The following is a 14,211-nucleotide window of genomic DNA, read 5'->3' as shown; positions in this document are numbered from 1 at the left end:
TGGCTGCGCGCACATGCGATGACGTCATATTTTACCCCGGAACGCTCCGACTCGCGTTAACACGGAGCTGGAATGCGGAGCGTATCGATAACGTTCCACCCTGGACCCTGGTATCAAAAGTTTCCGGATTCAGGCACTCTAGGCACCGTTTCCATGTTAACAGAAGGCTAATCCACGATGAAATCTTCCCGGAGTCGACTGAATCCGACGCCGTGTAAACGGCCCCTTAGTCTCCATGTTTCCAGGTAGAGTGGGGATGAGAAGACAACTGTTAACAAAAAGTGATGACAAGTGATGGACCGTGAAGTGCTGTATGGTGTCATCAGCTAAAATTGCTTGGGCGAAATTAATCAATTTCGTATCAATCCGACATTGACAAAGATGAAAACAAAGGGAATTTTATCCATAATTTTTATACATTTTAGTTAGTTTTGTAAGCACACAACAGTTTCAGTTAGTTATCGTTTTTTCTTTTATTATAATTTTTATTATTTCAGTCAATGAAAATATTTTTTCAATTCTAGTTTTCGTCATTTCGTTAGTTTTCGTTAATGATAACAACCTTGATTCAGAGGCAGCAAACGCGTTACTATGAAGGAGGACGACATGACAACTGAAAAAATGGACAGGATTTTCCAGGTATTGTTGTTTAGTCTAATACAGTGGGGCCACGGTAGACAATGTAAGGAGAAGACACTTCAACTAACACACCAACAAGTCAGGAACTTCTGGGTCAAACCAAATCAGATATAGAAAATGTCAACATGAAACCCCACATTTGGTCCATTTGATTTTATCCAATTTTTAATTTGGGTGAACAGTCAAAAGAATGACAAACAAGTAATTTTTTTCATTTTCCGATCATGGATTCTCAATTGAATATGAAGAGAACAAACGATACACGGATTTAAAACAAATGCCATAGGTACAAAGCGGTAAAAGTACATTCAGACGTGCATTTGTACAGAATATACAGCTCACAAACACGTCCACGCCGCCGGTTGATGCTCAGACGTTCACCCTCTGAACTTTGATCATAAAACCAGTTTGTAGGACGTTCGTTCACGGGTTCATCGGAAATATTTTTTGGCGTTTAGAGGCTGTGAAGACGTTCTGATGCTTTACATCCTACATTATAAGTAACTTATCTCCAACGAGGTTCCCTGTTCCACATTTTCCTCTGGTAGAGTTTTGATGCTTCCGTTTTTTGTCCCGTTGAGAAGCAGCGGCACCGTCAGCGTTGATCCGTTGGCCGACTCCTTGACTTTGGCGTCTCCGGGTTTGTCTTTCTTCTCCGGCGTTGATGCCTCGGTGGCGCCTGGTGTCGCTCGCCTCTCGGAGAACAGCGGCTGCGAAGCGTTGGTCTGGAAGCTGCAGTTTCCATTCTGGGCGATCCTGTAGATCTCGGTCATCTCGGACACATCCTCGTCCTCGTCATCCTCTTCATCCCTGATGACCCGCCTCAGGCTCTCGCGGGGCATCAGCGCCCGCCGGCCTTCATCCTGCTGCTGCTGCCGCTCCATCGGTTCGTGGTTCTCCACCTTCCTCGTGGAACGGCAGAGTGCTTTCCGGAAACCCCGCTTGAAGTTGTCCGACAGGAAGCCGTAGACGATGGGGTTGGCGCAGCTGTTAGCGTAGCCGAGCACCACCACGAAGTAGTAGAGCCCCTGGTACTCCTGCGGCAGCACCACCAGAAGGTTGATGATGTTGAGGGCGTAGAACGGCAGCCAGCAGAAGACGAACACCGCTACCACGATCACCACCATGTGCGTCACTTTGCGCTCGGATTTCCTGCGCTTGGTCGACGTGGCATGCACCTTCTTGCCCGAACTGCGGATCTTGAAAACGATGAGCAGGTAGCAGAGGCAGATGATGAGCAGCGGGCAGAAGAAACCAACATTGGAAGTGTAGATGATGAACGCCGCCTGCCAGATGTCTGCCGGCTTCGGCCACGTGATGTTACAAGTTCCCCCCGGTTTCTGGATTTTGGCGAAGATGACAACGGGCAGGACGACCAGAAACGACAGCGCCCACACGGTGCCGTTGACCATTTTGGCCACCTTCGGGCGGCGCCACTTAGAGGAGCGAATGGGGTGGACGACTGCCAGGTAGCGGTCGATGCTCATCACCGTCAGACAGAAGATGCTGGTGAACTGGTTGATGGAGTCGACGGTCATGACCAGGCGGCACATGACGGGTCCGAACGGCCACGACTGGAGCGTGTTCTGAACCGCCAGGAACGGCAGCCCCACCATGAACAACTCATCGGCGATGGCCAGGTTCAGGATGTAGATATTAGTGACAGATTCGATCTTGGAGTAGTGCAACACGATGTGAATGACCAAAGTGTTCCCACCCAATCCGATGACGCAGACGATGATGTAAATGAGGGGGATGAGGACGCCGGCCACGCCCGGACCCATGGGCTCGTCCAGGCAGGTTCTGTTGGTGCAGTTGGTGGCGTTGGCGTCGCTCAGGATGCTGTCGTTGAACATGAACAGGAACAGGGGGAGGCCCGGCGAGGGGTCGGACGAGCTGCCGTTCGCCCACGTGTCGTCCGTCATCTGCAGCGAAGCCATGTCGGCCATGATGAGCTGGTTGTGTCACCGCCTTCTCAGCTCCCGCCCATCTGCTCTGTGGGAGACAGAAAAATTCATCAGTTGTGTGAATGAACAGCTGCTGTTTTCCAGTCTGTTCGAGCAGAAAAGAGTGAAACGAAGGCGTTGAGAGCCTGACGAGGACGTTTGATATGAAACAGTTTGACACAAAACTCACAAACTGAAGACGTACGAGTGAAAATGCACTGACTGTTAAAGACGACTTCTCTTAAAAACATACCAATGTAAATACTGTAAATAAAACTCAATATTATGACTCATTTTACACTTTTGTCACTTGTTTCTTTGTTTTTTCTGTTTTTTCTGCCTGTTCTGCTGCCTCTGGGTCATCTGTGTGAATGAAGACAGGTTCTAAAATGACCTACCAGGTTAAATAAAGGTCAAATGAAGAACAAAATAAAAATGAACGTACTTTTTTAATCTCTTTGTGTCTTTTTTTTTTTTTTTTCTCGTTGCATCTCTTTTCATCTCTGTCTTTTTTTCGTCTCTTTGTGTCATTTTTTGTGTGTCTCTGCATCTTTTGGAAATCTTTTAAAACTTCATAAAACCATCTGGTTTCTTAACCCTTAGGGATCCATGGTCATGGCCCCAAGACTGAGTCACATGACATTTTCAACATGTTGTAGCGTCAGAAGTCGGTCACATAGACCACTGGGGACAACTGCATTTGAAAGTGTGGACTTGAAACACTCTCCTACTTATTATTTGATGTTGATAGAGCAAATGCAACCGGAGATATGACGGTTTGAAACTGGAGCGAACACACAATATAGCGTTATTATAGCGATATGAAGCAAGCGTTAGATTTCTGACAATATGCTCTTCATTTTTTGTCCTTTTTCAAAACAGAAAAAAAATGGCCGAATCTGTGGATTCTAATCCACAGACTGCATTAGCATTACAGGTAAGGGTGAGGATGACAACCACCTGAACTGGATGTGGAAACCAGGAGGACCGGGAGGGTGGGGGGTGAGAAAACTGTAGAATACACCTATGTAAAGATATACTTTTATATCAAATATTTGAGTATAGTTTTAATTTATTACAATTTTAATTTTATGTACCTAAAATGTGGAACCAATATTCACTTTTGAAGTCTTTGAAAAGGTTTGTTAAGCATCTGTGTGTTTTTTATGCAATAAATTATATATATTTTTCAAATTAGATTTTATATTTTTTGTGTATTTTTGTCCTTTTATGTTTTTAGAGTAGGTTAAAGTGAAAAAAATAATAGAGATGAGATAGATGAATTTGTGCTGAAAAAAAAGATACTAAACATAGGTATAATAAACCTTTCTGTGTACAGTATATAAAGGCAAAATCAAAAGTACTGAAAAACAGCCAAAATAGATTCAGACCCCTAAGGCTTAAAAAGTTGAGAGGGGGGGCAGAGACCGAAATGGGGGCTGTTAGTCCGTATAAGTATCAATATCAAGCAGCATGTTTTGTCAATGATGAATTTCCGTGTGCCCCCCCCCCCCCCCCCCCCAACAATAAGGTATGTTTACGATGTTCACGACAGGAAGGAGGCGCCGATACGACCAGACAAAAGAAGGACGACGCTGGAACAGGTTTTCAGTTTCAGAGACGATAACGAGCCTTTGAACGGTGTTGATCCAACAGACAAATTAAACAGTGAACGTTCCCACAGATTTAATTAACATCAGAGTTTAAAGGTCAAGCAGACGAGGACGACGTCTGCCTCTACATCAGCGAAGATGGTCGAACACATTATTGCTGTAAAGTGTGGTGGAATGTGTCCAAAAGACCCAGTCCTATGGGTTAGTGTTAGGGGCTTTAGAAGACATAGGGACCAGGGGACACAGGGACCAGAGGACACAGGGACCGGGGGACACAGGGACCAGAGGACACAGGGACCAGAGGACACAGGGACCAGAGGACACAGGGACCGGGGGACACAGGGACCAGAGGACACAGGGACCAGAGGACACAGGGACCAGAGGACACAGGGACCGGGGGACACAGGGACCAGAGGACACAGGGACCAGAGGACACAGGGACCGGGGGACACAGGGACCGGGGGACACAGGGACCGGAGGACACAGGGACCAGGGGACACAGGGACCGGGGGACACAGGGACCGGGGGACACAGGGACCAGGGGACACAGGGACCAGAGGACACAGGGACCGGGGGACACAGGGACCGGGGGACACAGGGACCAGGGGACACAGGGACCGGGGGACACAGGGACCGGAGGACACAGGGACCAGAGGACACAGGGACCGGGGGACACAGGGACCAGAGGACACAGGGACCAGAGGACACAGGGACCAGAGGACACAGGGACTGGGGGGCAGAGGTCTGCTCCCATATCAGGTCTGGTGGATTGGACTTCTATCATTACGTCCCTTTTACTTTATTCTTCTGCTTCATCAGTTTTCATCATCTTCCAAACACATCAGTTTCATACTTCTACTGTTTGTCTTCTGTCTCATGTCTCTTTTTCATCTCTTTTCATCCATTTTTCATCTGCCTCTTTGTCTCGTGTGTCTATTTTTGTCTCTTTGCGTCTATTTTTTGTCTTGTGTCTCTTTTTTTTGTCTCCGAGTTGTTTTTTGTCCCATGTCTCTTTTCATCCCTTTGTGTCTTTTTTTGTCTCATATGTCTTTTTCATATGTTTGCGTCTTTTTCTTTTTATCTCCTGTCTCTTTTTTTGTCTCTGAATCTTTTTTGTCTCGTATCTCTTTTTTTGTCTCTGTGTTGTCTCTGCGTCTTTTTTTGTTCCGTGTCTCTTATTGTCCCTTTGCATCTTTTTTTTTGGTCTCATATCTCTCTTTCATATCTTTGCATCTTTTTTTTTTTTTTTAATCTTTGCATCTTTTTTGTTTTGTGTCTCCTTGTTCGTATTTTTTGTCTTCTTGTGTCTTTTTGTCTTGTTGTGTTTATTCCCCCGTCTCCTTTCATCTTCTTGCATCTCGTTTCATCTCGTCCGTCTTATCCTTATTCTTATTCTTAACCGTCATCGTGGATACAAATGCAGATATTTCCATTTTCTGAACTGTTCCATTAAATACATTTACATTAAATCCCTGCCCGGTTTACTTTTATTTGTTTTAACTTTGTCCTTCTGTCTGAGTATTTGTGCTTTCGTGCTTGTACTTCATTTCCCAGAATGCACCACTGTTTAGGACCATGATCCTCTGCTTCTTCTAACAGTCGTCCAACCTTCACAAAACCAACAGTGAGAAAGGCCCAGATGTGTCCTCGCTGATCGACTTCATCAAACAAACTGATTGAAGGGTCGTTGTCACGGCGACGGCGTCGACGTAAACACCTCACGGTGTCTCTGGACTCTAATCGGAAAAACACACGAACAAATAACAGGGAAAAAAAAAAAACCCAACCGACCCCCGTCTGTCCTCCAGGCCTGAGGACTTTTTACACATCGTTCCATGAATCATTTTCCAATATCGCCTCATTTCTGCTCATTACAGACGCTTCACTTTTACCAGTTTCCGGCGCCATGGAAACGGGAGGAAAGAGATGAGTGTCGTAAATCAAACAGAAACGAATAAACTGAAGCAGGAGGACGAAGACTAGGATGGTTCTTCTGTCCTGGTGTCCTGGTCCCGGACGAGACATGACCAGGACCAGAGACATGAGACATGAAACCATCATCAGACACTTGACATTATTATTATTAATATTAACCCTTAAAGACCCAGAGCTGCTTCTGTGGCACTGCCCAGATAAATGTTCCTCTATTTCTACCTTTAACTGATTTATGACCAACTTTTTTTACCTCTGCCAAGGAGGTTATGGTTTGGTTTGTTTGTCTGTCTGTCTGTCCGTGTGCAAGATAACTCAAAAAGTTATGGATGGATTTGGATGAAAATTTCAGGAAATGTTGATACTAAGAGGGAGGGGCCAAGGGGTGAAATGGGACTGGGTCATTGCGTCTGGTTTCATGCTGATTTTGTCTTCTACTTTGTTTTATTTTATGTTCTACTGTTTTCATCTTCTTACATTTTCGCCTCATGCCTGTTTTTATCTTGTTGCATCTTTAACTGTCGTCTTTTTTCCAATGAATTATTACCTCCGCCAAGTTTAACGGCGGAGGTTATGTTTTCATGGGGGTTTGTCTGTCTGTCTGTCTGTTAGCAAGATAACTAAAAGAGTAATGGATGGATTTTCATGACATTTTCAGGAAATGTTGATACTGACACAAGGAAGAAATGATTAAATTTTGCTGGTGATGGGTGTACTGATCGGCCTTGGCAGAGGTCTGCGCTCTCCGAGTGCTTTTCTTATTTTTTTTGCATCAATCTTCATCTTGTATTTTTTTTTGTTTTTTTTTAATCTTGTTGTGTCTTTAAGCCTTGGTACAACTTTTATGTCTCATTTCGTCTCTTTTTATATATATATATATATATTTTTTTTTTATCTTGTGTCTATTTTTGTAGCATTGCATCTTTAATTTTCTCACCTCCGACAGGATTAAAAAATTAAATCAAAAATAAGTAATACAATTTTTATGTAGAATATTAGAGAAAAAGAAAAGTTTTTTGTGTTTTTTCATCAAAAATATGGTTTGTTTCCATCACAATCATGTCATTTAAAGGGTTAAAATATGACAGTTGAGTATTTGGTGTTTTTGTTTATGGCTGAAGTTGATGAAATAAAAAAAAGTTCCAAAATATAAACTGTATGAAAAACATTCTGACATTTTAAGCTTTAGATGATTAATGGTCATCTATAACACCAGAGGGTTTATAATAAATAAATAAATGACTCTGATGCTGGAGGTGGAGCTAAAGGTTTCAGCAACAGACTTCATCTGAGTATCAGACTCTGTTTGACATTTACTACAACACAAAGGGTCAAAGGTCAAAGACCCAGAGGAGCAGCAACGAATATGTGTTCAGACGTGGAACCACTTAGATGCAACGGAGGGTAAAAACAAACACGACACATGATGCTGTGAAGGTGAAAAATCCAAAAACCAGGAAACAGAACAGAAGGAAAACAGTTATGGAGAAAAAAAAAAAGATGTTACTAGTTTGAAAAAAAGCAAAAATACGCCACAAAAGTCAGACACATTCTCAAAAATTATGCTGAAAATTAAAGGTGGAATTCACATCAGCACTGATTTCAACCAAAACTGGAGAAATTCCAACATATTTACTGATATGTGCAGAAAATAGGAAATGAACAGAAGGAGATGAAGCTCAAACGCATAGAAGACGATCCCTTAGTGAATATGAAACAAAAGATGAACACAAGATAAAGATTTATGTAAATGACACAGGAAAAAAACAGACTTAAAATGTTACACTGATAAATAAAATGTGCACTGTTTCTTCAGTATCTGGGCTAAAACTCACAAATGACAGTGGATGGATGCACTTGGTTTTATATTAATAAGTAAAATGAACAAATATGAGTTAAAAAAGCAAACAAACTACAAAATAAGAAATTATGTGGAAAAAATAAGCAAAAAAATGTACTAAAATGAAGAAAAAAAAAAAAGAATAAAATAAGCAACAAAATGAACAAAACAGTCAAAGTGATCAACAAAATTAATTAAATGAATAAAAAAAAAACAATATAATAAGAAACATGAAATAAATAAGCCACAAACTGAACAAAATTGAAGAAATAAATAATAAAATACGCAAGAAAATTGAGAAAATAAACTACAAAATGAAGAAAAACAAATGGTAAAACCACTGGAGTTGGATCAATGACAGTGGACGGAGACACATGGTTTATGTTCAGTTAATGATGGAAAGACAAAAAAAAAAAGAAATAATGTGAAATAAATAACAAATAATACAAAATAATGTGGGAAAAATAAGCAAAAAAAATTAATAATAAACAAATAATAAACAAAATGAACAAAAATGAATAAAACAAAAGCAATAAATGTGAAAAATAAACAGAAAATTCACCAAAATGACATGAAAAAAAGATTAAAATAAATGAAAAAATAAACAAAACAAAAACAGCTGAAGTGTTAACAAACAAACAAACCAAACCAAAAACAGTACCCCTTTCCTCCCCTTGGGAGGGCGGGGTCATAAACGGTGCTAAATCACATAAGAACATTTGAATGAAGAGAAAAAAACATTACTTTGGAACTGCCACAAAAGCAGCAGTGGGTCTTTGTGGGTAAATGAACATCTACATGATCAGAGAATTAAATACAGGAGAAAAACAGGATTTACACTGAAACATGCAGACGACTAAATGCTAAATGGTGATGAATGGTTCCATATTTGGAACCATTCATCTGGATGTCTCCACAGAAAAAGTTCTGGGTCTGTGAAGGTGAATAAATGAGGCTCCGTTTTAAACTATTTGAGCATTTTCGTTCCATCTGCTGTTCTATTGGTCGATTGTATCATGTGTTCAGGTTGAAGCCACGGCGAGGACGAGGTCGAGGACGTTTGGAGGTTTGTTTGATCGCACTATCAGTTCAGCCTCCTTTGTATTTGGACAAACACTTGAGGAAACACTGAAGCCCACGCAGAAGAAACATGATGGATAAAGAGATCTGAACGGAACCAACGTGGACATGAAACCATAAAAGAACCTCTGGGGAGCCAGAGGAGAAACATGAGGGTTAAAGAGATCTGATCCAGTGGTGATTTCTCACAGACTGCAGTGGAAGCCCGGCTTCCCCCAAAAATACGAAAATTAAATGGTTAAATCTGTTCGGTTGTATTGACATTTCATTGACTACAAATGTGTTCGAACACGTTCATCTCACAGATGAGTTCGTTCAGAATCAGCTTTATCACAAACCAACGGACTGGATGTCGTTCACTTCTCCTCCATTCCCGTGTCTCTGTTTTCTCCTCCATCTCTGCTCAGTGCATGTGTCTGCAGACTGTGTCCGTCCCTGGGCTTCAATGGGACTGAGTGGAACAGTTTTTTTCATTGACTCTAAACTGGACAGTAATTGGATAAATGCCACGATGTTGTCCCGCCCCCGGACGCCGGGCATCTCTGGGGGTGAATGGAGCTATGGGCGGAGCTCGGCCGGGCCGGACGCCAGAATCCCACGTGCTGATTGGAGGATCAGTGGAAAGGCTGAATCCTGTTTGATTGACAGCTGTTTTCAGATCTACTCCTTCACTGACACAGTTCAGTTTAATACCGTCGCACATTCTGCTGTGAAAGAGAGAGAGAAACCACTACGAAATTACTCGTTCATTTCTTACACTGTAAATAAAACACTCATTGTACTTCCTTGTTTCAATTTAACATAATTTCAGTGTTTTCTTGTTTCAGTTCCGTAATTTAATCATTTCTTGTTCGAGTTTAATATCGTTTTGTAGATAGTTAAATCAATCAAACTGTCGGCTAGGTCTCAGTAAAAGGAGCATCTGTTTAAAAAGGCTGAAGTCTTCCACCCACAACACACTGGGCCAAGGCCGTCTGAGCAGCCCAGCTCTGCTGGACATTCAGAGGACACTGGTCCAGTCCCTGGAAAAGACGCCTACTGGTACGATAAGGTCACTGAGCATTTTCTTAAAAAGGAACGGAGGGCCGAATGTATGTTTAAATAACTTGACAATTTTTTTTAATTTTTTTTTTTTATGTAAGCCGACAATGAGCTTCCCCTGTCTGAAAGACGAGCAGCCGCCACTGATCTGAACGGAACCAACGTGGACATGAAACCATAAAAGAACCTCTGGAGAACAAGCCTGTGTTTGAGTGTTTAGAACCTGAAGGTGAGGAACCACAGACTCACATAACTTTAATGACAATGACATGAAGGTTCCTCAGCATCAGCGTCTGCGATAAAGAACCACATGCAGATATTTTCATTTCATCAGTTTTTCGCTCTAAAATAACTTACAGACAAAATAAAACTGTTCTATGTAATTAATTCTTGCTTTTCAATTTTACAAACCACACCTTTAATTTACAAAAATGTTCCGTTTCCATGTGAACGTCAGGTTTTGACGACACACACGTGTGCTTTTCACACCGTATACCATCATTCGCACGTCGAAGCGACAGGATCGGAGCAGTTTCACACTCTGCTTTGTTTTGTTTGACAGTTAAACCGTTGGATCCAACATATGTTCCACAAAAAAAAAAAAAAAAAAGACAACCGGATCAGAACACGAGGTTCGGCTCAACGTGGATCTAATGAAGCTGAAGACGACGTGTTTTCAGACGATGGAGATAAAAATAAATATAAAAACAGTCTCCAGTGTCCCTGTCCGTCAGCGTCTGTTCTATGTGGATCAGAACCAGTTGAATGTGTTCTATGTCAGGTTCTGTTCTAGGTTCCAGTCCTGTGGTCTGGATGCACATCAATCTAACTATAGAAGTGGGCGGGACTTTCACTGGAGGAGAACTCAACTCATCCAATCACAGTCCAGATATGACTTCTATCAGTGATCAGTAGGAACTAGACTGATATCTAGAACCACTTACATGTTCTGAACCATTAACAGATGGACCAGTAGAAGGAAAGGAACACTTAGAATATTTAAAAAATGCGTAAAAAAAAAACAAAACAACAACCTAAATTTCTCAAACGTGTGAATACATTTTGTAAATATTGTCCCAAAGAAGATGCAGATAAAATTAGAAATGAATCGGATCAGGAGTTTCAGAGAAGATATTTGAAGAAAATGTTCATGAAGACGATTCACATTCACATTCAGCCCAAATGGGATCCACAGTAAAATAATAGAATAATAACCGATAAATAATGACTCCAAATTTAAAGCAAAATTTCATTGTAAAAAGTCGGTAATGGATGGGTATCGGCAAAACTAACCCTAAAAAAAATCTGAATGGATTGGAAGCAAAAAGAAAATCCAGATTGGTACATCACTAATGAAAACCTCCAGTTTGTCTCATTTTTTGTTTGTTTGTTTGTTTTGTGTAAAAGCTTCTGTTCCGTTTTTATTCATCATCATAAACGACCTCATATTAGTTCAGATTTGAGTGGATGAAACACCCACCGACCGACAGCAGCCGTCAAACAAGTGAAAGCAGCTGTCGACGGAGTGGGTGGGAAGGAACAGCAGCTTGTGTGTGTGTGTGTGTGTGTGTGTGTGTGTGTTTGGTGTGTGTTCTCTGTGTGTTTGGTGTTTGTTGAATGTGTGTTTTGAATGTGTTTGGTGTGTGTTTTGTGTATGTTTTGTGTGTGTGTGTTTTGTGTTTGTTGTGTGTGTTTTGTATGTGTGTTTTGTGTTTGTTGTGTGTGTTATGTATGTTTTGTGTATATTTTGTGTGTGTTTTGTGTACGTTTTGTGTGTTGTGTGTATGTTTTGTGTATGTTTGTGTGTATTTTTTGTATATGTTTTGTGTGTTTTGTATGTTTTATGTATGTTGTGTGTGTTTTGTGTGTGTTTTGTATGTTTTGTGTATGTTGTGTGTATGTTTTGTGTATGTTGTGTGTGTTTTGTATATGCTTTGTGTATGATGTGTGTGTTTTGTCTATGTTTTTTGTGTGTTGTGTGTGTGCTGTGCGTGTTTTATGTGTTTTGTATATGTTTTATGTGTTTTGTGTATTTTTTGTGTGGGTTTTGTATAAGTTTTGTATGTTTTATGTATGTTGTGTGTGTGTGTTTTGTGTATGTTTTATGTATGTTGTGTGTGTTTTGTGTGTATGTTTTGTGTGTGTTGTGTGTGTTTTATGTGTTTTGTATGTTTTATGTATGTTGTGTGTGTTTTGTGTATGTTTTATGTATGTTGTGTGTGTTTTGTGTGTACGTTTTTTGTGTGTTGTGTGTGTTGTGTGTGTTTTATATGTTTTGTATATGTTTTGTATGTTTTATGTATGTTGTGTGTGTTTTGTGTATGTTTTGTGTGTGTTGTGTGTGTTTTGTATGTTTTGTGTATGTTGTGTGCGTTTTGTGTGTGTTTTATGTGTTTCGTATATGTTTTGTATGTTTTGTGTATGTTTTGTGTGTGTTGTGTGTGTTTTGTGTGTGTTTTATGTGTTTTGTATATGTTTTGTGTATGTTTTGTGTGTTTTGTGTATGTTTTATGTATGTTGTGTGTGTTTTGTGTGTATGTTTTGTGTGTGTTGTGTGTGTTTTATGTGTTTTGTATGTTTTATGTATGTTGTGTATGTTTTGTGTGTGTTGTGTGTGTTTTATGTGTTTTGTATGTTTTATGTATGTTGTGTGTGTTGTGTGTGTTGTGTGTGTTGTGTGTTTTGTGTGTGTTGTGTGTGTTTTGTGTGTGTTGTGTGTGTTTTATGTGTTTTGTATGTTTTATGTATGTTGTGTGTGTTTTGTGTGTGTGTTTTGCGTATGTTTCATGTATGTTGTGTGTGTTTTGTGTGTATGTTTTTTTTGTGTTGTGTGTGTTGTGTATGTTTTGTGTGTGTTGTGTGTGTTTTATATGTTTTGTATGTTTTATGTATGTTGTGTATGTTTTTTGTGTGTTGTGTGTGTTTTATGTGTTTTGTATGTTTTATGTATGTTGTGTATGTTTTTTTTGTGTTGTGTGTGTTGTGTATGTTTTGTGTGTGTTGTGTGTGTTTTATATGTTTTGTATGTTTTATGTATGTTGTGTATGTTTTTTGTGTGTTGTGTGTGTTTTATGTGTTTTGTATGTTTTATGTATGTTGTGTGTGTTGTGTGTGTTTCATGTGTTTTGTATGTTTTATGTATGTTGTGTGTGTTGTGTGTGTTGTGTGTGTTGTGGGCCTGTTCCAGACTAACACCACCGTCCACAGATGTCTAATCCATGGTGGAAGAACCTCCTTGTGTGTTTGATGGATGAACATGAACCAGGGTCGGACCCTCGTCTCTGAACCCAGCAAGAGGTCCACCGTCCTGGGCTTGAAAGGACTGAAGGAGGCCTCTCATCAGGACCCGGGGGGACTCTGTAAACCCACTTAATTCACCGGTCCGGCTCTGCCTTTGAGCTCGTCGACCCTTCTGTCAGGTCGACTTTGAGAGGTCGACACAAACCTCAAAGAACTGAAGCCGGACAGAAATATTCAGGGCAGATTTTCTTGTCTCAGTTTCCAGATACTTCAGATGAAAACCAGGACAAACCCCACAGTGACCGGGTTCATCTGGTCTGGATTCAGTCTGAGAGAGCCACGTTACAAACATTTAACAGAAAAACACACTGAACCTGTTTACGTCCACACTATTGCTCTGATCAGTATCCGATTAGTGTCGTTATCTGATAATTATTGATCGTAAAAGGCTCTGTGTCAGTGTTTTGGAACCTTTTTTGAACAAACATCTCTTTTCGTCATCATCTCATCTCCTGCCGCTAAAACTTATTATTGCACCACAAGTCTCTTTTCCTTTTTTAGACATATGTGCAAAACTTCAGTGATATATACTAAAGGTCAAAAAAACAGAAGTGCGTAATGGATACTTGAGTCTGTCACATATTCAGTCCATAAAGACCAAGGACAGAAGAAACAGATGAAGGTCTGGAGCTCTGAGGACTTTGTATGAAAAAACATGTATGTATGTATGTATGTATGTATGTATGTATGTATGTATGTATGTATTTATGTATGTATGTACTGTGTGTGTGTGTGTGTGTGTATGTATGTATGTATGTATGTATGTATGTCCTGTGTGTATGTATGTATGTATGTATGTATGTGTGTGTGTGTGTGTATG

At 40.6% G+C, this 14,211-nt stretch overlaps 1 protein-coding gene across 1 annotated transcript in view; it reads right to left on the bottom strand.

Annotated features, from left to right (window-relative positions):
* Window positions 1-859: 859 nt before the first annotated feature.
* Window positions 860-14,211, bottom strand: part of sstr3 (somatostatin receptor 3) — a 16,976-nt gene continuing 3,624 nt past the window's right edge. The window contains exon 2 of the mRNA XM_030140813.1: window positions 860-2,634. Within this exon, the coding sequence (XP_029996673.1) occupies window positions 1,134-2,588 (1,455 nt within the window). The 5' untranslated portion in view covers window positions 2,589-2,634 and the 3' untranslated portion in view covers window positions 860-1,133. The remainder of the gene's footprint in view (window positions 2,635-14,211) is intronic.

Source organism: Sphaeramia orbicularis, chromosome 8, assembly GCF_902148855.1.
Source record: "Sphaeramia orbicularis chromosome 8, fSphaOr1.1, whole genome shotgun sequence".
Taxonomy (NCBI): Eukaryota; Metazoa; Chordata; class Actinopteri; order Kurtiformes; family Apogonidae; genus Sphaeramia; species Sphaeramia orbicularis.
The sequence above is the reverse complement of the archived record's forward strand: the minus strand, read 5'-3'. Positions and strand labels throughout refer to the sequence as shown.